Source organism: Pseudophryne corroboree, chromosome 10 (assembly GCF_028390025.1).
Source record: "Pseudophryne corroboree isolate aPseCor3 chromosome 10, aPseCor3.hap2, whole genome shotgun sequence".
Lineage (NCBI taxonomy): Eukaryota > Metazoa > Chordata > Amphibia > Anura > Myobatrachidae > Pseudophryne > Pseudophryne corroboree.
This window is the reverse complement of record NC_086453.1, coordinates 61,255,358-61,278,762: the sequence shown is the minus strand read 5'-3', so window position 1 is coordinate 61,278,762 and position 23,405 is coordinate 61,255,358. Positions and strand designations below refer to the sequence as shown.

The 23,405-nt window shown below is 48.5% G+C and overlaps 1 protein-coding gene across 1 annotated transcript in view; it reads right to left on the bottom strand.

The window, feature by feature from the left end:
* GYS1 (glycogen synthase 1) overlaps positions 1–23,405 on the bottom strand; it is a 120,782-nt gene that overhangs the window by 23,889 nt on the left and 73,488 nt on the right. The window contains exons 3-5 of the mRNA XM_063942452.1: positions 15,074–15,265; positions 13,343–13,531; positions 1,560–1,704 (exon numbers count right to left, since the gene is read on the bottom strand). Coding sequence (XP_063798522.1) covers positions 1,560–1,704; positions 13,343–13,531; positions 15,074–15,265 — 526 coding nt within the window. The remainder of the gene's footprint in view (positions 1–1,559; positions 1,705–13,342; positions 13,532–15,073; positions 15,266–23,405) is intronic.

The window sequence follows — 23,405 nt, the reverse complement described above, 5'->3', positions numbered from 1 at the left end:
GAGAGCCGTGGGCAGACGGGGGAGAGAAGCGCTGGAGGATGTATCACAGCAGCTTCCACACGGCTCCAGCAAGCGAGACCGTGCGCGGCTTTCCCCCGTCTCTGCTCCCGCATCACAGCCGCCGCTCATGGCAGCGTCCACCCGGCTCCAGCAAGCAAGGTCTCGCTTGCTGGAGCTGGGTGGACGCTGCTGTGAGCGGCGGCTGTGATAAATCCTCCGGCGCTGTTCTCCCCCGTCTCTGCTCCCGCATCTCAATTCGGCTTTTTTTAAAGTCGAATTGAGATGGTCGAAAAGGGGGCCAAAACAGTTTTCGACACAAGCACGCGGATCGGCAGCTATTTCGCCGATCCACGTGCTTTTCGACAAGTCGAATTCCTCAACTTGTCGAATAATTTGGGGTTAGATTGAATAGGTCGGAACCCCTTTCCGACCTAAAAAGTTGAAAACGGACGTCTTTTTAATTCGTGCATGAAAAAAAGGTTTGTGCACAAAGAAAGCAGAGGCGTCACTCAGTCAAGCTCAAAAAATGTTGTATTTTGGAATATTTCAGATATCGGATTTTCTGAGACGAGAGACTCAACCTGTAATATATTTTACGGCTACAGATGTGTCCTCCTACACTATTACTGCAGTCGCATGAAACATCCCTTCTCAGCGCGCCGGGTCCTGGCGACTTGGCTTGCACAGCGTGTCCTTTTCACTCTAATGTGCATCTTAATCACAATGCAATAAAACCTGCTTCACGAGACTGCACTGATCAATTTAATGTGCGACACTTGTACATATGTGTGCGACAGAGTCTGAATCTGTGTACGAAGTGCTAAGATGCAGCAGCCGTGGCTTTCTCACACAAAGTTCTGTTGTACTTCGCAAACAGATTCAGACTCAGTCGCACACAGATGTACAAGTGCCACATATTACATGAATCAGTGCAGTCGTGTGAAATGGTTTAGTCGCATCACACTGCGATTAACACGCACAATGAAGCAGGGGAAAAAAAAAAAAAAGATGATACACCGCTCAGCGTGGCTGACTCATGTCAGGCGTTTCATGACGCACTGAGGCTAGATGTATGAGGACACAGCTGTATATGGTCGCTTTCTCACGAGTATATAGAAACACCATTAACGCTGCCTTGAAACACTTTTCTTGTCTTGCCATGATTTGTGATAACCAGTGTAAATTCTGTATATCTACATCCTCTGCGTATGTATTGCCTGTGGTTGGTATTAGAGGCGGGACATTACTGCACCACAGTGGTCATGAGAGACTCTGAACAGAGCAGAACCTACAGTTCTCTCCACTTTCTAAGCAGGCCCCATGTTTCTTTACCAGGCTCAAAAATACAAAGAATGAAAAATGAAGGTATACATAAAAGGAAGATTAATACATATTCCAGAATAATATTACTCACTGAATGCAATGTTCTCGATTATTTTCTATCATTCATGAAGAAATTTGTGCAATCAGCAACACTCCCCAAAAGCCATGACAGAAACACACAGTAGATGGCGCTGTTCTCAAGGATAAAAGCCCCATCCCTAGACACTGATGCTTACCAGGCTTGCGTTTCAGCAGATGCTCAGCTTCTATCGCTGTGATCTGAGAGACGGTGGTGAAGACATGGCTGCACTGGACGGCTGCTCGCTCCATACAGTAACGGTGGTATATCTGCCGGTCTCCAGCTTCCTTATCTACGTTAAACTGTCAGACAAATTTATTTTGATTAATTTACAGAATGTTCTCTAGGCCTCTTGTACACTTATAGTTACATAACTCAGGAACTCTCCTACTACATTGTCTCTGATGGTTCGGTCACCCCTGTAAACACAAGCAGTGTTTCCATATCTACGTGCAACGTGCGTATTTAACAGAAGGGACGCTCAAAAACCTGTAAAGAAAGCTCATAGGGGGTCATTCAGAGTTGATCGTAGCTGTGCTAAATTTAGCACCGCTACGATCGTTAACTCAGACATGCGGGGGGACGCCCAGCACAGGGCTCGTTTGCCCCGCATGTCAGTGGCGCATTTCTGACCCGATCGCTGCGCTGCCACAAACTGCAGCGAGCGATCGGGTCGGAATGACCCCCATAGTCCATAAGGGATATTGTGGGAAACTAGTATGATGGGGTATAGACGGGGTCCAAAGAAGCCAGTACACTTTAAATTTCCTCAACTGGGTGTGCTGGCTCCTCCCCTCTATGCCCCCTCCCACAGGCAGTTATAGGTAAAAACGTGCCCGAAGGAGAAAGGACATATGAGAGAAGGAACATGATAACAGAAATGGTGGTGAGATTTACACACCAGCACACCACTAACCTACAACAACCAGCAACAGCTGAACAGGTAACTATAGAACAAGAACCTGCAGAAAGGTCCACGCACTGAGGCGGGCACCCAATATCCCTTATGGACTACGAGAAAAGGATTTACCAGTAGGTATTAAAATCCTATTTTCTCTAGCATCCATAAGGGATATTGGGGGAATCTAGTACGATGGGGACGTCCCAAAGCTTACAGAACGTGCGGGAACGTGCGGAGACTGCTGCAGCACCGCCTGACCAAACTCTTTGGCCAGGGTATCAAATTTGTAGAACTTCACAAAAGTGTTCTTCCCCGACCAGGCAGCAGCTTGGCATAGCTGCAAGGCCGGGACTACACGGACAGCTGCCCAGGAAGAGCCCACTGATCTGGTAGAGTGGGCCTTTAGAGACTGAGGAACAGGTAAGACTGTCGACACATAGGCCTGTTGGATAGTAAGCCTGATCCAACGAGCAATGGACTGCTTTGAAGCAGGACAACCTTTCTTCTGCACATCATAGAGCACGAACAAGGAATCCGTCTTTCTGACCCGAGCTGTACACTTGACATAGATCTTCAAGGAGCACACAGCATCCAATACCTCCGGAGGAGCAGAAGCGTCAGAACTGGACAGAACCACAATAGGTTGATTCAGATGAAACGCGGAAACAACCTTCGGTAGGAACTGCTGTCTAGTCCGGAGCTCCGCTCTGTTTTCATAAAAGATCAAGTAGGGACTTTTACACTATAAGGCCCAATTCTTAAACATGTCGAGCAGAGGCCACGGCCAGTAACATCACTGTCTTCCACATGAGGTACTTGTCTTCTACGGTCATCAGAGGTTCAAACCAGGAAGACTGCAGAAGTTTCAACACCACATACAAATCCAAGGGTGCCGTAGGCTGCACAAAGGAAGGTTGTATGTGGAGTACCCCTTGCAAGAAGATCTGAACTTCTGGCAACACTGTCAATTTCTTCTGAAAGAAAATGGAGAGAGAGCTAAAATCTGGACCTTAATGAAACCCAGACGGAATCCACACCAGCCTGTAGGAAACGTCCCAAGTGAAACTCTGCAGGTGGATACGTGCGTTACTCGCACCAAGAGACATATCGCCTCCAGATATGATGATAGTATTTTGACGTCACAGGTTTCCTGGCCTGAACCATGGTTGCAATAACCTTCTTGGAAAGGCCCTTGTGAGCTAGGATGTTCCGCTCAACCTCCATGCCGTCAAACGAAGTCGCCGTAAGTCCGGGGAGATGAACGGTCCTTGTTGAAGTAGATCTCTTCGGAGTGGTAGAGGCCAATGGTCTTGGACGGACATGTCCAGAAGATCTGCGTACCACACCCTCCGAGGCCAATCCGGGGCAATTAGAATTGCCTGGACACCGACTCCTGATTTGCTTTAACACTCTTGGGAGCAATGGAATCGGAGGCAACAGGTAGACCAGCTGGTACGGCCAAGGCGACGCCAGTGCGTCCACTGCCCTCGCCTGAGGGTCTCTGGTCCGCGAGCAATACCAGGGAAGTTTCTTGTTGAGACGAGAAGCCATCATGTCCATTTCTGGGCAACCCCACAGGTCGATGATCTGCTGGAACACCAGATGGTGGAGTCCCCACTCCCCCGTGTGGAGATCATGACGACTCAGGAGTTCCGCCTTCCAGTTGTCCACACCCGGAATGAATAGAGCCGACATGGCTCTTGCATTTCTTTCCGCCCAGAGGAGTATCTTTGACACTTCTCGCATGCAGGCTCTGCTTTTTGTCCCTCCTTGTTGATTGATATATGCCACTGCCGTGACGTTGTCAGACTGTACCTGGATCGCGTGATCCTTGAGCAGAGGAGATGCTTGAAGTAGAGCATTGTAGATCCGAAGTTCCAGAATGTTGATTGGAAGGAAGCTTTCATGGGCTGACCACCTACCCTGGAACTGCGCCGCCCCTTGGGTGACAACTCCCCATCCTCTCAGACTCTCATCCGTCATAAGGAGGGTCCAATCCTGAATTCTGGAACTCCTGCCCTCCAGGAGATTGGAGGACTGTAGCCACCACAGGAGTGAAATCCTGGCCTGAGGTGACGGCTGAATCATCCGGTGCATCTGGAGATGTGATCCGGACCACTTGCTCAGGAAATCCAACTGAAACGTTCTGGCATGGTACCTCCCATACTGGATTGCCTCGTAGGAGGCAACCATCTTTCTCAACAATCTTATGCAGAGATCTACAGACACTCGAGTAGGGTGGAGCATTATGCGGGCCATCTCCTGAAGTGTTGTCGCCTTTTCCACTGGTAGAAACACCTTCTGGGCCCCAGTAGGAGCCTCTGAGTTGGCTCCAGGTGGGACTTCTGTAAGTTGAGGATCCGCCCATGGTCGAACAGAAGACGGATGGTGTGGTCGATATGGAGCAACAAAAGCTCCCTGGATCTTGCCTTTATCAGAAGATCGTCTAGATAAGGGACCACATTGATCCCTTGGACCCAGAGTTGAAGCATCATCTCCGCCATCACCTTCATGAATACCCTCGGGGCTGTTGACAGGCCGAAGGGCAGTGCCTGGAATTGGAAGCGATCGTCCAGCAGGTACGCCTGATGAGGAGGTCAAATCAGAATATGGAGATAGGCGCCCTTGATATCCAAGGAGACCATAAATTCCTGTTCTTCCAGGCCCGCAATCCCTGCAGGGATTCCATTTTGAACTTGAACACCCTCAAATAATGATTCAAGGACTTCAGACTCAGAATGGGTCTGACCGAACCGTCCGGCTTTGGTACCACAAACTGGTTTGAGTAAAACCCCTTGCTAGTGGTACTGGGATAATGACGTGAGACTGGACCAAATTTCAGATAGCCTGTTGTAACGTAACTTGCATATCCTCCAAAGCTGGTAAGCTTGATTTCAAAACTCGTTGAGGGGGGGGGGGTTACTGTCAAACTCCAGCTTGTAGCCTTGAGAAACGAGATTTCTGACCCAGGTAACTTGGCAAGAAGTCTCCCAGACGCGGCTGAAGTAACGCAGTCGAGCTCCCACCTCGAGGTGGATGGTCACCGCCATGCTGAGGCCTTAGCGGAAGCAAAACTGGCGGTCTGATCCTGAGAGCTGGTGCTTGCAGGTTTTCTGGACTTGCCTCTGGTGCCTCTAGTCGCATTGGAGGCACCTCTGCCCTTAGATCAAAATCTGTGAGACCGAAAGGACTGGACAGATGGCCCCGGATAGGAGCGTCTCGCTGGCGGGGCCCCAGAGGAGACACACATGGATTTCCCAGCCGTAACTTTGGAAATCCAGGTATCCAATTCAACCCCAAAGAGCCATTCCCCAGAAAAGGGGAGGGATTCTACACTACGTTTGGATTCTGCGTCCGCAATCCACTGACGCAACCACAAGGCCCTGCGCGCCGACACCGCCATGGCAGACGTCTGAGCATTAATGTTCCCAATCTCCTTAAGGGAATCACAGAGGACACGGGTAGTGTCCTGAATGTGCTTCAGGAGGGTTACTATAGTAACTAAGGGCATATCCCCCGAGAGGCCCCCCTGAATTTGCATGGCCCAAGAATGAATAGCATGGGTCATCCAGCAACCTGCAATGACCAGTCTTTGTGAAAGGCCGGATGAAGTATAAATAGATGTTAGGGTAGTTTCTATCTTTCAATCCCCAGGATCCTTCATAGTAAAGGAGCCCGGAGCAGGCAGCACCACCTTCTTAGACAGGCGAGAAAATTTTCTACCTTGAGGAGCAAATGGGAAAGTGCACAAAAAATTTTTGGACACTTGGAATTCTTTGGATTTTTCCAGGCCTGTTTGAATAAGTCATCTAACTCTGGAGAATCAGGGAAAGGGACATTGGACTTGTTTTGTACAAAGAAAAACGACTGCTGTAATGCAGCGTCCTCTACAGGGAGCTTTAACACGTCCCTTATAGCCAAAAAGAAGGGTTCAATAGCCTGAGTAGAATCGGGATCACCACTAATGGGATCCAGGTCATCCCCATCATCTTGAAAACCCTCATCTTAATCTGATAGCAGAGCAGGTAAACTACACTTCTGGGGACCTGCATGAGAGGAAGGGGGGGCTGTGCATCAGTCTAGCAGCTAAATCTGCAACTGTTTTCTGCACATTAGCATTGAGCTGGGATGACATATCAGACATCATAGTCTTAAGAGACCCTAACCAGTGGGGCTCTGTACCCTCTCCCCCAACCTATTCACTAATTTGTGAAGATTGACTGCATTGCTCACAGGAAACAGAGTCATTAGATAATGGAGAGAATCTGGTGTAATATACTGCACAGCTTGTGCTTACCCATATTTCACAGTAAGTACAAAAACACACACACAGACCGTTATAATGCAAGCCTGCCCTACTGTATGTGAGAGGAGACACAGAGAGGGATGATACCAGCACACCCTGAGCTGCACAGCCCCAGTGAGACTGTCAGCTCTGTAAATCACAGTAACATTAACAAAATGCAGTCCTAAGTAGGCTCAGAATAGTGTACACAAGCGGCTCTCCCCCATAGCTACACCCTGTACCAGTTTCCAGCGTGTCTGTGAGGCAGGAAGCGCTGAGTGTGTGTTGTTGATGGCTGCTGTAAGCAGAGGAAGGCGCGAAAACGCATCTGGTCCCGCACTGAGGAAGCTCCGCCCCCTCCAACGGCGCAGGAGCTGTATACTGGCAAAGTCTCCAAATAAGCTTAAAACCTCATACAAGTGCTTAGTTAAGCAGTTTTGTGCCAGTGTACACATGGGGGATCCTAGCGGGACACCCCAGGGAGGGGGTGTGCGACATGTACTCACCACCCATGTCACATTCAGGCAGCGTTAGGGGGGTGTGGCATGCTGCCGCTGAACAACCAGTGGTTGTCCTGCAGCGGGGAAGCGGCTCTGCACCTCGTAAGGCCGGTGACCGCCCCCCCTCCCCCCCCCCCCTAACTCCCACAGCACAGGTATGCCGTTGCCCAGACAGCATACCGAATAAAAATAAGATTTTACTTACCGGTAAATCTATTTCTCGTAGTCCGTAGAGAATGCTTGGACTCCGTAAGGACCATGGGGAATAGACGGGCTCCGCAGGAGATAGGGCACTTTAAGAAAGCTTTGGACTCTGGGTGTGCACTGGCTCCTCCCTCTATGCCCCTCCTCCAGACCTCAGTTAGGGAAACTGTGCCCAGAGGAGATGGACAGTACGAGGAAGGATTTTTGTAAATCTAAGGGCGAGATTCATACCAGCCCACACCATTCACACCGTATAACTTGTGATAAACTGACCCAGTTAACAGTATGAACAACAACATAGCCACGGTACCACCGAAAACTATAACATAACCCTTATGTAAGCAATAACTATATACAAGTCTTGCAGAAGAAGTCCACACTTGGGACGGGCGCCCAGCATCCTCTACGGACTACGAGAAATAGATTTACCGGTAAGTAAAATCTTATTTTCTCTAACGTCCTTGAGGATGCTGGGACTCCGTAAGGACCATGGGGATTATACCAAAGCTCCCAAAGAGGCGGGAGAGTGCGGATGACTCTGCAGCACCGATTGAGCAAACAGGAGGTCCTCCTCAGCCAGGGTATCAAACTTATAGAACTTTGCAAAGGTGTTTGTCCCCGACCAAGTAGCTGCTCGGCACAACTGTAATGCCGAGACCCCTCGGGCAGCCGCCCAAGAAGAGCCCACTTTCCTAGTGGAGTGGGCCTAAACCGATTTCGGTAACGGCAATCCAATCCTGCCGTAGAATGTGCCTGCTGAATCGTGTTACAGATCCAGCGAGCAATAGTCTGCTTTGAAGCAGGAGCGCCAGCCTTGTTGGCCGCATACAGAACGAACAAAGCTTCCGTCTTCCTGATTCTAGCCGTTCTGGTCACATAAATCTTCAAAGCCCTTGACTACATCCAGGGACTCGGAATCCTCCAAGTCTCGTGTAGCCACAGGCATGACAATAGGTTGGTTCACATGAAAAGATGAGACCACTTTTGGCAGAAAGTGAGGGCGAGTCCTCAACTCTGCCCTATCCACGTGAAAAACCAAGTATGGGCTTTTATGTGATAAAGCCGCCAATTCGGAAACACGTCTTGCCGAAGCTAACGCCAACAACATGACCACTTTCCACGTGAGGTATTTTAACTCCACAGTTTTGAGTGGTTCAAACCAAGGTGACTTGAGGAAACGTAACACCACGTTAAGATCCCAAGGCGCCACCGGAGGCACAAAAGGAGGCTGAATACGCAGCACTCCCTTCACAAAAGGTCTGTACTTCAGGAAGAGAGGCCAATTCTCTTTGAAAGAAAATGGATAAGGCCGAAATCTGGACCTTTATGGACCCTAATTTTAGGCCCAAAGTCACTCCTGTTTGAAGGAAGTGGAGTAGACGGCCCAAATGAAACTCCTCCGTAGGAGCAGCTCTGGCCTCACACCAAGCAACATATTTCCGCCATATACGGTGATAATGTTTTAACGTCACATCTTTCCTAGCCCTGATCAGGGTAGGAATGACTTCCTCCGGAATCCCTTTTTCCGCTAGGATCCGGCGTTCAACCGCCATGCCGTCAAACGCAGCCGCGGTAAGTCTTGGAACAGACAGGGCCCCTGCCGCAGCAGGTCCTGCCTTAGAGAAAGAGGCCACGGATCCCCTGCGAGCAACTCTTGCAGCTCCGGATACCAAGTCCTCCGTGGCCAATCCGGAACAATGAGTATTGTTCTGACCCTGCTTCTTCGTATTATTCTCAATACCTTGGGTATGAGAGGAAGAGGAGGAAACACATAGACCGATCTGAACACCCAAGGTGTCACCAGAGCGTCTACCGCTACCGCCTGAGCGTCCCTTGACCTGGCGCAATACCGCTTTAGCTTTTTGTTGAGACAAAATGCCATCATGTCGATTTGAGGCAGTCCCCAACGATCCGTGATCTGTGTGAAGACTTCTTGATGAAGTCCCCACTCTCCCGGATGCAGGTCGTGCCTGCTGAGGAAGTCTGCCTCCCAGTTGTCCACCCCCGGGATGAACACCGCTGACAGCGCGCTTACATGGCCTTCCGCCCAGCCTAGAATCCTGGTCGCTTCTGCCATGGCCATTCTGCTCCTTGTTCCGCCTTGGCGGTTTATATGAGCCACTGCCGTGACATTGTCTGACTGTCTCCGAAGCAATTCCTCCGCTTGACGCAGGACGCTGTATATGGCCCTCAACTCCAGGACGTTGATGTGGAGACAAGACTCTAGGCTTGACCAGAGACCTTGGAAATTTCTTCCCAGTGTCACTGCTCCCCAGCCTCGGAGGCTTGCGTCCGTGGTCACCAGGACCCAGTCCTGAATGCCGAACTTGCGACCTTCTAGTAGGTGAGCACTGTTCAGCCACCACAGGAGAGATACCCTGGTCCTGGGAGACAGGGTGATCCATTGATGCATTTGTAAATGGGACCCGGACCACTTGTCCAAGAGGTCCCATTGAAAAATCCTTGCATGGAACCTGCCGAAAGGGATGGCCTCGTAGGAAGCCACCATCTTCCCCAGGACCCGCGTGCAATGATGCACTGAAACCTTTTTTGGTTTTAATAGGTTCCTGACCATGGCTATGAGTTCCTGAACCTTTTTTCGATCGGAAGAAAAACCTTTTTCTGGTCGGTGTCTAGAATTAGCCCCAAAAAGGTCAGACGTGTTGTAGGGACTAGCTGGGACTTCGGTATATTGAGAATCCAGCCGTGTATCTGCAACGTCTTCATGGACAGAGACACGCTGTCCAGCAACCTCTCCCGAGATCTCGCCTTTATGAGGAGATCGTCCAAGTATGGGATAATTGTGACCCCGTGCCTGCGCAGGAGCACCATCATTTACGCCATTACCTTGGTGAAAATTCTCGGGGCCGTGGAAAGCTTAAACGGCAAATGTCTGAAATTGGTAGTGACAGTCCTGCACTGCAAATCTCAGGAACGCATGATGCGGGGGGAATATCGGAACATGAAGGTAAGCATCCTTTATGTCCAGGGACACCATCCAATCCCCCCCCTCCAGGCTGGCGATGACCGCCCTGAGTGATTCAATTTTGAACTTGAACCTCTTCAAGTACAGGTTCAGAGATTTCAGGTTTAAAATGGGTCTGACCGAACCGTCCGGTTTCGGGACCACAAACAGGGTTGAGTATTATCCCTCTCCTTGCTGGAGATGAGGAACTGTGACAATCACCTGTTGAATATACAATTTTTGGATTGCTGCCAACACTAGCTCCCTCTCTGACGGGGAAGCCGGCAGAGCCGATTTGAAAAATCGGCGAGGAGGCAAGTCTTTGAATTCCAGCCTGTATCCCTGGGAAACAATCTCTAATGCCCAGGGATCCACCTGCGAGTGAACCCAGACGTGGCTGAAAAATCGAAGAGTGGCCCCCACCAGATCTGCCTCCCCTCGGAAAGCCCCAGCGTCATGCGGTGGACTTCGCAGACGCAGGGGAGGACTTCTGCTCTTGGGAACTAGCTGTGTGCAGCTTTTTTCCCCTGCCTTTCCCTCTGGCAACAAAGGATGATCCACGTACCTTCTTGTTTTTATTGGAACGAAAGGACTGCATTTGATAATGAGGTGCCTTTTTTTGTATGCTGCGGGGAGACATAAGGTAAGAAATTTGACTTACCAGCCGTAGCCGTAGAGACAAGATCCAAGAGGCCGTCTCCAAACAATTCCACCCCTTTGTAAGGCAAGGACTCCATATGCCGCTTTGAATCGGCATCTCCCGTCCACTGTCGGGTCCACAAGAGCCGCCTAGCAGAAATAGACATAGCATTTATTCTGGAGCTTAATAAACAAATGTCTCTCTGAGCATCCCTCATATACAAGGCAGCATCTCTGATATGCTCTATGGTCATTTGAATGGCGTCCCTATCTAAGGTGTCAATTTCCGTAGATAAGGAATCTGCCCATGCTACAACCGCACTACAAACCCAGGCCGACGCCATAGCCGGTCGAGCAATAGTACCGGAATGATTGTAAATGTGCTTTAAGGTAATTTCCTGCCTGCGATCAGCAGGTTCCTTGAGGGAAGCCGTATCCTGGGAAGGCAGTGCCACCATTTTGGACAAACGTGTCAGCGCCTTGTCAACTTTTGCCGAAGATTCCCAGCGTATCCTATCAGTTTGTGGAAAAGGATACGCCAAGAGAATCCTTTTGGGAACTTGTTGTCTCCTATCCGGAGATTCCCAAGCCTTTTCGCACAAGTCACTTAATTCAAATGAGGATGGAAAAGTGACTTCAGGCTTTTTCCCTTTATACATGTGTACCCTCGTGTCAGGGACAGGGGGTTCCTCAGTAATATGCAAAACCTCTTTAATGGCCATAATCATGTACCGTATACCCTTACCCACCTTTGGCTGTAATTTTGCATCTTCATAGTCGACACTAGAGTCAGTATATGTGTCTGTATCTGTGTCATCGATCTGGGATATGGTGCGCTTCTGAGACCCCGAAGGACCTGGCGCCCCAGGGACAGGCATGGACTGGCTACCTGACTGATCCCTAGCTTCTGACATTCAAGCACTCCCCCTCCACATTAAGCGAGCCTTCCTCGTCAAACATGTCGACACACGCTTACCGACACACACACACACACACACACACACACACACACAGGGAACCCCTTTCCTGAAGACAGTATCCCTGTCAAGGCCCTTTGGAGAGAGAGAGAGAGAGAGTATGCCAGCACACACCCCAGCGCAATAACCCTGGAGACCAACACAAATTGTTTTTCCCCAGCAGCGCTGTATAATATGTAAACCGCCAATTATGTGCCCCCCCCCCCCTCTCTTTTAAGCACCCTTTCACCGTGTGTAAGCAGGGGAGTCCGGGGAGCTTCCTCTCAGCAGTGCTGTGGAGAGAAAATGGCGCTGGTGAGTGCTGAGGGAGAAGCCCCGCCCCCTCGGCGGCGGGCTTCTGTCCAGCTCAAACTTAGTAAAATATGGCGGGGGCTCTTTATATACATGTACAGAGCCCACCTGTACATGTATATAGTCTTTTTGCCATGCAGAGGTTCATATTGCTGCCCAGGGCGCCCCCCCCCCACCCTGCGCCCTGCACCCTTACAGTGACCGGAGTATGTGAGCTGTATGGGAGCAATGACGCACAGCTGCAGTGCTGTGCGTTACCTCAGTGAAGCTGAAGGCTTCTGCCGCCTGACGACTTCTGTCTTCTGTACTTCTAGCTCTGTGAGGAGAACGGCGGCGCGGCTCCGGGGGTGGACGCCCAGTAAGAACCTGCGTTCACCCCCTCTGGAGCTAATGGTGTCCAGTAGCTGAGGAAGCAGAGCCTATCTTTGACAAGAAGGTCTGCTCCTCTCTCCTCAGTCTCTCGATGCAGGGAGCCTGTTGCCAGCAGTGCTCCCTGTGAAAAAGTAGTAAAAGGTAGAAAGAAAAAATCCAAACAAAAATGCTTCTAGGCAGAGAACTCTGGAGAGCTCTCTGCAGTGCACCCATCTTGTTCTGGGCACAGTGTAAAACTGAGGTCTGGAGGAGGGGCATAGAGGGAGGAGCCAGTGCACACCCAGAGTCCAAAGCTTTCTTAAAGTGCCCTATATCCTGCGGAGCCCGTCTATTCCCCATGGTCCTTACGGAGTCCCAGCATCCTCAAGGACGTTCGAGAAATAAAAGTTTTAAATGAAATTAAAGAAAACTCTCTGGAGCTCAGAGATGTGCATCCTCTCCAGAGGGCAGTTTTTTTCTAAACTGCCTGTGGGAGGGGGCATAGAGGGGAGGAGCCAGCACACCCAGTTGAAGAAATGTAAAGTGCACTGGCTCCTTTGGACCCCGTCTATACCCCATCGTACTAGTTTCCCCCAATATCCCTTATGGATGCTAGTGAAATATTGATAACTGCGGTTATAATGGAATGAAAACATCTTTACTGTATGTACAAAAATCTCAAGGTTCCATGGTGCCCCATAAGCAGCTGATCGTTCACAAAATCTACGAAAGGGTTCTGACATCTACTCTGTCACTAATTTAGCAATATTCTGACCCCCCCTCCCCACCCCCAAGCAACCAGAGCTATGTTGCGGTGCTAGCCTCACCGTCTGCAGGTTGTTGTAGAAGTCCACACTTCCAGCGCACAGATACCGGCCCAGTAGAGTGGCATGTGTGGTGAAGATGGTAGCCACTGGGAGTTTGCGAATTCGGCACATACATAAGCCAACGCCAGCTAGCCACTCATGGAAATGGGCGAGTATAAAGGGCTTCTCCTCTCCGCACTGTGCTGCAAACTGTGGGAGAAAAAGGGACGGGGAAGGTAAATCAAACTTGGAGAAAAACGCACAGAGGAGAACAGGCAGCAGACCAAACAGTGTGTGTGTGAGGGTATGTCACCCAGAGAAGCATGACCTCCTATAGGGCTATATCAGGAATTGATGTGTGCAAAAGTCAACTGAATAAAATTGCTTGGACAAAACAACCCGCCATCAGTCACCATGCATGGTTATCTGCCATAAGTATGACTCACATGTACCACCGCTTGGCTTATGACTCACATGGTTGTCCATAGTCAAATTGAACACTCAGGATTGTAACATTCATTTAAGAATTCAAAGCATGACAGGGGACACATTTCCATCCTCATCCTCAAATTTCCTCTGCACTCGACAAAAAGTACAGTACCGCCACTTAGACAAACATCAAGACTGCACTTATTGCAAAGCTGAGATAAATTATTAGGGGTTATTAACGAACACAAGTGCAAATGTAAACCGTGCAGTCTCACGTGGCAACCAATCACACACTGTACAAGCTACGTAGCTCTAGGCTGATAAAAGCAATTTTTTGATTGCATGACCTGGGTTTTAGTACTGTGCAAGATCACATGTAAGCAAAAATCCCTGAGCTCTGTACTAACCAATATTCTACACAATTTACATCTGTTTATTTCTTGTTTAGCCGCTTGTCAAGAAAGAATGATAGATAGATAGATAGATAGATAGATAGATAGATAGATAGATAGATAGACAGATAGAGCTTCCTCGACAGTACAAACCTGACAGAGGATTACACGTGCAATAGTGCGATTATCCTTTTAAAAGTGCCTGAATTTATTTGAATATTGCACTTACACCAAACAGATGAGGTCAGTAGCATATAAAATAAACCCTCATTGGCAGTACAGCAGCAAAGGACTGAATGAGAACAGTCCTTATAATATCCAGCGCTGATATCTAACAAATGCAGCTAGACCTACACACCAATTATGCTCTGGTACCCGGATGTGAATTCAGCCAGTCAGTTGTTCTTCTGAATTCACATCCGGGTACCAGAGCATAATTGGTGTGTAGGTCTAGCTGCATCTGTTAGATATCAGCGCTGGATATTATAAGGACTGTTATCATTCAGTCCTTTGCTGCTGTACTGCCAATGAGGGTTTATTTTATATGCTACTGACCTCATCTGCTTGGTGTAAGTGCAATATTCAAATAAATTCAGGCACTTTTAAAAGGATAATCGCACTATTGCACTTTTTCTTTGTCTTACATTTTATATGAGAATTAGATCCACCTGCCTATAACCAACGTTGGATTCCTATTCATCTCTTGAAACACCAGTGTATGTGACCAATGGATTTTAATTACCCACTGGGTGTGTGTTTGTAAACTTGGGTTTTTATAGGAGCGCTTTAAGTTTGTATCTCTCTCTTTCCCTCAACTTGTGTGTTTTAAGTGTAAAGGGATGTACACTTTGAGATAGAATTTTTAGCTGCACCTGTGAATCAATTTGCACATGTTTTTAAACTATCTTTCTACTAAGAGAATTACACGTACCTCACCAAGGAACCATGCGGTTAGGAAGCCGAACAAGACGGCATCATTGGCCTCTCGGTCATACCACGGGATCCCAATGGTGCAGCTATCCCATAACTCAGTCTTCCAGCGGTCCAGGCTCCAGGCTGTGGCTGCAATGTCGATGAGGATTACATACGGGCTGCCTTCTATCAGCCAGCGACCAAAGTAAACCTGCGCAGAACAAATAGTGTTGTTTGTCTTTAAGATTGATTATGAATAGTCCTCTAATCCCCCACCACCACCAAATGACTCCCAAGTACAGCCTGATCCCTCCAACTATCAGCAAGGCTAGTCCAGAAGCTTACTGAAAAAGGTCAAAGGACTACATCAGCGATACGTCAGTGATAGGCAAATCAGACACAATACAGGGGTCACCTGGGCAAGTACTCTTACCATCCAAACAGATGCACATTGCCCCTGGCTGGCTTCACTTATAAATTAAAATAATACATTTAATCAGGGAAAAAGAAACATCTGTACTAACATGCCAGTAGGCATTTTACACAAGCGGCGCAGCTATAACACACAAGGCAGACATTAAATCTGGAAGGAGTAGACATTTCAGAGGTACCCACGCAGCCCTAGGCCACCTTTTGCCCATCACTGGAATATAGAGCTTTCTCAGTATAACTACATATGCCATGCAATGCAAATTCTCTGCAGCAATAATACTTAAACATAGAAACATAGAATTTGACGGCAGATAAGAACCACTTGGCCCATCTAGTCTGCCCCTTTTTTATTTTATCCTTTAGGCAATCTCAACCCTTTTTTAACCTTAATTCTTTGTAAGGATATTCATATGCCTGTCCCAAGCATGTTTAAATTGCCCTACAGTCTTAGCCTCTACCACCTCTGATGGGAGGCTATTCCACTTATCCACTACCCTTTCTGTGAAGTAATTTTTCCTTAAATTTCCCCTGAACCTCCCCCCCTCCAGTCTCAATACTTGTAATGTAAAGAGAAGCTCTGCATATTTGGTGCATATTGAACACTAGCACCAGTGGTTTCCAAACTTTTTTGAATCACGGCGCCCTAGAATATCAGAATTTTTTTCACGGCACCCCTAGGTTAAAAAATTTCTTATTCAAAAATTTAGAAAGAAATATTACTCTAAGTAGATTGTGTTTATATGTCATCCTTAGGGTCAGTTGTGTGGTGAGGGACAGGATTTGCTTCTGTTTGGCCACATATTTTATGACTGGCAGCCACCAGCACTGGTTTTGCATATTATATTGACCATGAATAATTTAAATTGGTCCTGGACCACCAACCCAGGGCACCCCTGCAAGTGTCCCGAGGCACCCCAGGGAGCCACGGCACACAGTTTGGGAACCTCTGCACTAGAACGACCATTATAGAAGTGGCTGCACCTATTTGGGTGCAGTCTGCTGTAGATAAATGTTCAACATCGGTGTAACCGAGCCACTGGTCCTGCTCAACAGATGTAAATCTCCAGGAACGCCAGACAATCACACAGCATAACAATCTGCATACTTAAAGAAGCTTTATATTCTTTACAAATGTTATATGTACTACAGAAACTGAATAATTAAGTAAACAAATAGTGATGAAGCTGAATAAGAAAATAATGAAAGTACATTAGAGAGCAATTTAGCCATTTTGAACAGCATTGCATTAAAACAGGAGAACACAACTGTGTGTGTGTGTGGGGGGGGGGGGGGGTAGTGTTCTGAGCTCCTCTGAAACATCTGTCTTGTAACTACTGCTAGGACTGACTATATTACATCTGCTATATACTCATCTGTGAGCACAACGTGGGATGAGGAGTGAAAATATGACCTTGTCTGCAGTTTTCATAACAACTTAATTTTATAATATACAAATATACTTCTGCTAAAGTGCCACATTGTTAACTGATGCAAAAGAAACCATATAAAACATTTAAAAAATAAGAATTTACTTACCGATAATTCTATTTCTCGTAGTCCGTAGTGGATGCTGGGGACTCCGTCAGGACCATGGGGAATAGCGGCTCCGCAGGAGACAGGGCACAAAAATAAAGCTTTAGGATTAGGTGGTGTGTACTGGCTCCTCCCCCTATGACCCTCCTCCAAGCCTCAGTTAGGATACTGTGCCCGGACGAGCGTACACAATAAGGAAGGATATTGAATCCCGGGTAAGATTCATACCAGCCACACCAATCACACCGTATAACTTGTGATCTGAACCCAGTTAACAGTATGACAAACGTAGGAGCCTCTGAACAGACGGCTCACAACAATAACAACCCGAATTTGTTTGTAACAATAACTATGTACAAGTATTGCAGACAATCCGCACTTGGGATGGGCGCCCAGCATCCACTACGGACTACGAGAAATAGAATTATCGGTAAGTAAATTCTTATTTTCTCTAACGTCCTAAGTGGATGCTGGGGACTCCGTCAGGACCATGGGGATTATACCAAAGCTCCCAAACGGGCGGGAGAGTGCGGATGACTCTGCAGCACCGAATGAGAGAACTCAAGGTCCTCCTCAGCCAGGGTATCAAATTTGTAGAATTTTGCAAACGTGTTTGCCCCTGACCAAGTAGCAGCTCGGCAGAGTTGTAATGCCGAGACCCCCCGGGCAGCCGCCCAGGATGAGCCCACTTTCCTTGTGGAATGGGCCTTGACAGATTTAGGTTGTGGCAAGCCTGCCACAGAATGTGCAAGTTGAATTGTGCTACAAATCCAACGAGCAATCGTCTGCTTAGAAGCAGGAGCACCCATCTTGTTGGGTGCATACAATATAAACAGTGAGTCAGACTTTCTGACTCCCGCCGTTCTTGAAATATATATTTTCAATGCCCGGACCACGTCCAACAACTTGGAATCCTCCAAATCGTTAGTAGCCGCAGGCACCACAATAGGCTGGTTCAGGTGAAACGCTGACACCAACTTAGGCAGAAAATGAGGACGCGTCCGCAGTTCTGCCCTGTCCGTTTGGAAAATCAGATATGGGCTCTTATATGATAAAGCCGCCAATTCTGATACTCTCCTGGCTGAAGCCAGGGCCAGTAGCATGGTTACTTTCCATGTAAGATACTTCAACTCCACCGATTTGAGCGGCTCAAACCAATGGGATTTGAGAAAATCCAAGACTACATTAAGATCCCACGGTGCCACTGGGGGCACAACCGGGGGCTGTATATGTAGTACTCCTTTTACAAAAGTCTGGACTTCAGGAACTGAAGCCAATTCTTTCTGGAAGAAAATCGACAGGGCCGAAATTTGAACCTTAATGGACCCCAATTTGAGGCCCATAGACAATCCTGTTTGCAGGAAAAGTAGGAATCGACCCAGTTGAAATTCCTCCGTGGGGGCCTTCCTGGCCTCACACCACGCAACATATTTTCTCCAAATGCGGTGATAATGTTGTGCAGTCACCTCCTTCCTGGCTTTTACCAGTGTAGGAATGACCTCTTCCGGAATGCCTTTTTCCCTTAGAATTCGGCGTTCAACCGCCATGCCGTCAAACGCAGCCGCGGTAAGTCTTGGAATAGACACGGTCCCTGCTGAAGCAGGTCCCGTCTTAGAGGTAGAGGCCACGGATCCTCCGTGAGCATCTCCCGAAGTTCCGGGTACCAAGTTCTTCTTGGCCAATCCGGAGCCACTAGTATCGTTCTTACTCCCTTTTGCCGTATAATTCTCAGTACTTTTGGTATGAGAGGCAGAGGAGGGAACACATACACTGACTGGAACACCCACGGTGTCACCAGAGCGTCCACAGCTATTGCCTGAGGGTCTCTTGACCTGGCGCAATGCCTGTCCAGTTTTTTGTTGAGGCGGGACGCCATCATATCCACCATTGGTTTTTCCCAACGGTTCACAATCATGTGGAAGACTTCTGGATGAAGTCCCCACTCTCCCGGGTGTAGATCGTGTCTGCTGAGGAAGTCTGCTTCCCAGTTGTCCACTCCCGGAATGAATACTGCTGACAGTGCTATCACATGATCTTCCGCCCAGCGAAGAATCCTTGCAGCTTCTGCCATTGCTGTCCTGCTTCTTGTGCCGCCCTGTCTGTTTACGCGGGCGACTGCCGTGATGTTGTCCGACTGGATCAACACCGGCTGACCCTGAAGCAGGGGTTTTGCCAGACTTAGAGCATTGTAAATCGCTCTTAGCTCCAGTATATTTATGTGAAGAGACATCTCCAGGCTTGACCATACTCCCTGGAAGTTTCTTCCCTGTGTGACCGCTCCCCAGCCTCTCAGACTGGCATCCGTGGTCACCAGGACCCAGTCCTGTATGCCGAATCTGCGGCCCTCTAACAGATGAGCAATCTGCAACCACCACAGAAGAGACACCCTTGTCCGTGGCGATAAGGTTATCCGCTGATGCATCTGCAGATGTGATCCGGACCATTTGTCCAGCAGATCCCACTGAAAAGTTCGTGCGTGGAATCTGCCGAATGGAATCGCTTCGTAAGAAGCCACCATCTTTCCCAGGACTCTTGTGCATTGATGCACAGACACTTTCCCTGGTTTTAGGAGGTTCCTGACAAGTTCGGATAACTCCCTGGCTTTCTCCTTCGGAAGAAACACCTTTTTCTGAACCGTGTCCAGAATCATTCCCAGGAACAGCAGACGTGTCGTCGGGGTCAACTGGGATTTTGGAAAATTCAGAATCCACCCGTGTTGTTGCAGCACTAGTTGGGTTAGTGCTACTCCGTCCTCCAGCTGTTCTCTGGACCTTGCCCTTATCAGGAGATCGTCCAAGTAAGGGATAATTAATACGCCTCTTCTTCGCAGAAGAATCATCATTTCGGCCATTACCTTGGTAAAGACCCGAGGTGCCGTGGACAATCCAAACGGCAGCGTCTGAAACTGATAATGACAGTTTTGCACCACGAACCTGAGGTACCCTTGATGTGAAGGGCAAATTGGGACATGCAGGTAAGCATCCTTTATGTCCAGGGACACCATAAAGTCCCCTTCTTCCAGATTCGCTATCACTGCTCTGAGTGACTCCATCTTGAACTTGAATTTTTGTATGTACAGGTTCAAAGATTTCAGATTTAGAATAGGTCTTACCGAGCCGTCCGGCTTCGGTACCACAAATAGCGTGGAGTAATACCCCTTTCCCTGTTGTAGGAGGGGTACCTTGACTATCACCTGCTGAGAATACAGCTTGTGAATGGCTTCCAATACCGTCGCCCTGTCTGAGGGAGACGTTGGCAAAGCAGACTTTAGGAACCGGCGAGGGGGAGACTTCTCGAATTCCAACCTGTAACCCTGAGATACTACCTGCAGAATCCAGGGGTCCACCTGTGAGCAAGCCCACTGTGCGCTGAAATTCTTGAGTCGACCCCCCACCGCTCCTGAGTCCGCTTGTAAGGCCCCAGCGTCATGCTGAGGGCTTTGCAGAACCCTGGGAGGGCTTCTGTTCCTGGGCAGGGGCTGCTTGCTGCCCTCTCTTACCCCTTCCTCTGCCCCGAGGCAGATATGACTGTCCTTTTGTCCGCTTGTTCTTATAGGACCGAAAGGACTGCGGCTGAAAAGACGGTGTCTTTTTCTGTTGGGAGGGGGTCTGAGGTAAAAAGGTGGATTTTCCGGCAGTTGCCGTGGCCACCAGATCCGATAGACCGACGCCAAATAATTCCTCCCCTTTATACGGCAATACTTCCATATGTCGTTTGGAATCCGCATCACCTGACCACTGTCGCGTCCATAAACTCCTTCTGGCAGATATGGACATCGCATTTACTCTCGATGCCAGAGTGCAAATATCTCTCTGAGCATCTCGCATATAAAGGAAAGCATCCTTTAATTGCTCTATAGTCAATAAAATACTGTCCCTATCCAGGGTATCAATATTTTCAGTCAGGGAATCCAACCAGACGACCCCAGCACTGCACATCCAGGCTGAGGCGATGGCTGGTCGCAGTATAACACCAGTATGTGTGTATATACTTTTTAGGGTAGTTTCCAGTCTCCTATCAGCTGGATCCCTGAGGGCGGCCGTATCAGGAGACGGTAACGCCACTTGTTTTGATAAGCGTGTGAGCGCCTTATCCACCCTAGGGGGTGTTTCCCAGCGCGCCCTAACCTCTGGCGGGAAAGGGTATAATGCTAATAACTTTTTTGAAATTAGCACTTTTCTATCTGGGTTAACCCACGCTTCATCACATACATCATTTAATTCCTCTGATTCAGGAAAAACTACAGGTAGTTTTTTCACCCCCCACATAATACCCCTTTTTGTGGTACTTGCAGTATCAGAGATATGCAAAGCCTCCTTCATTGCCGTGATCATATAACGTGTGGCCCTACTTGAAAATACGTTTGTTTCATCACCGTCGACACTAGATTCAGTGTCTGTGTCTGGGTCTGTGTCGACCGACTGAGGTAAAGGGCGCTTTACAGCCCCTGACGGTGTCTGAGACGCCTGGGCAGGTACTAACTGGTTTGCCGGCCGTCTCATGTCGTCAACTGATTTTTGTAATGTGCTGACATTATCACGTAATTCCATAAACAAAGCCATCCATTCCGGTGTCGACTCCCTGGGGGGTGACATCACCATTATCGGCAATTGCTCTGCCTCCACACCAACATCGTCCTCATACATGTCGACACACACGTACCGACACACAGCAGACACACAGGGAATGCTCTTATCGAAGACAGGACCCCACTAGCCCTTTGGGGAGACAGAGGGAGAGTTTGCCAGCACACACCCAAGCGCTATAATATATATGGGAACAACCTTATATAAGTGTTGTTCCTTATAGCAGCTTAAATATATCAAAATATCGCCAAAAAATGCCCCCCCTCTCTGTTTTACCCTGTTTCTGTAGTGCAGTGCAGGGGAGAGTCCTGGGAGCCTTCCTCACAGCGGAGCTGAGCAGGAAAATGGCGCTGTGTGCTGAGGAGAATAAGCCCCGCCCCCTATTTCGGCTGGCTTTTCTCCCGGAGTTTTAGATATCTGACATGGGTTAAATACATACATATAGCCTCAATGGCTATATGTGATGTATTCTTTTGCCATAAAGGTATTAAATATTGCTGCCCAGGGCGCCCCCAGCAGCGCCCTGCACCCTCCGTGACCGCTTGGTGTGAAGTGTGTGACAACAATGGCGCACAGCTGCAGTGCTGTGCGCTACCTTCATGAAGACTGAAGAGCCTTCTGCCGCCTGTTTCCGGACCTTCAATCTTCAGCATCTGTAAGGGGGGTCGGCGGCGCGGCTCCGGGACGAACCCCAGGGTGAGACCTGTGTTCCGACTCCCTCTGGAGCTAATGGTGTCCAGTAGCCTAAGAATCCAATCCATCCTGCACGCAGGTGAGTTGAAATTCTCTCCCCTAAGTCCCTCGATGCAGTGAGCCTGTTGCCAGCAGGACTCACTGAAAATAAAAAACCTAAAAACTTTTTCTAAGCAGCTCTTTAGGAGAGCCACCTAGATTGCACCCTGCTCGGACGGGCACAAAAACCTAACTGAGGCTTGGAGGAGGGTCATAGGGGGAGGAGCCAGTACACACCACCTAATCCTAAAGCTTTATTTTTGTGCCCTGTCTCCTGCGGAGCCGCTATTCCCCATGGTCCTGACGGAGTCCCCAGCATCCACTTAGGACGTTAGAGAAAAAAGAAAAGAAATATATGTTCCATTACCTCTTACAATTAAACAAGACTAAGCTTAAACAGAGCAGTACAGGTGCATCCTCATACATCCAGCCTTAATACGCCACACAGCTGGAGATGCCCGTCACGAGTGAGCTGCCAGGTTCCATGCAATTCTGCTAACGTCATGCGTCTTTTCTTGCCAAAATGGTGTTTTCAGACATAACACAGATAGGACACACCAGGAGACTGTGCTGATTAATTTGATATGCAACACTTGTATATTATGTGTGATGAAGTCTGTATACAGAGCACAACGGAGCTCGTATTGGAGAAACTTGTAGCACTTTGTAGCACTTTGGGGCATATCCAATTGGATGGAAGTTTTGCGCCACAAAAAAAACCGTGAGCCCAATTTTGGATTACTGCAGGCATGCATGTTCGTAATACCCCTGCTATCAAATGAAAAAAACATTTGTTGTGTGTATTTAACAGTCAAAACCACGCAGGAAAAAAAAAAAAAAGGAAAAAAAAAAAAAGGAAAAAAAAAAAAACTGTGTTCCAGCCTCCAGTCTGGTGGGCTCAGCGGCTTCCCGGTCATCTCCCATCCATCCTTCCACTGCGGAGGGCAATGCCTGGTGTGAAGGGGGCTGCTGGGAGATGTAGTTCTCCCTGCTGCTGCCTCTGGACACATACACTGGGGGTGGGTGTCACACACACACACACACACTTACATACACCGCTGCCGCAGA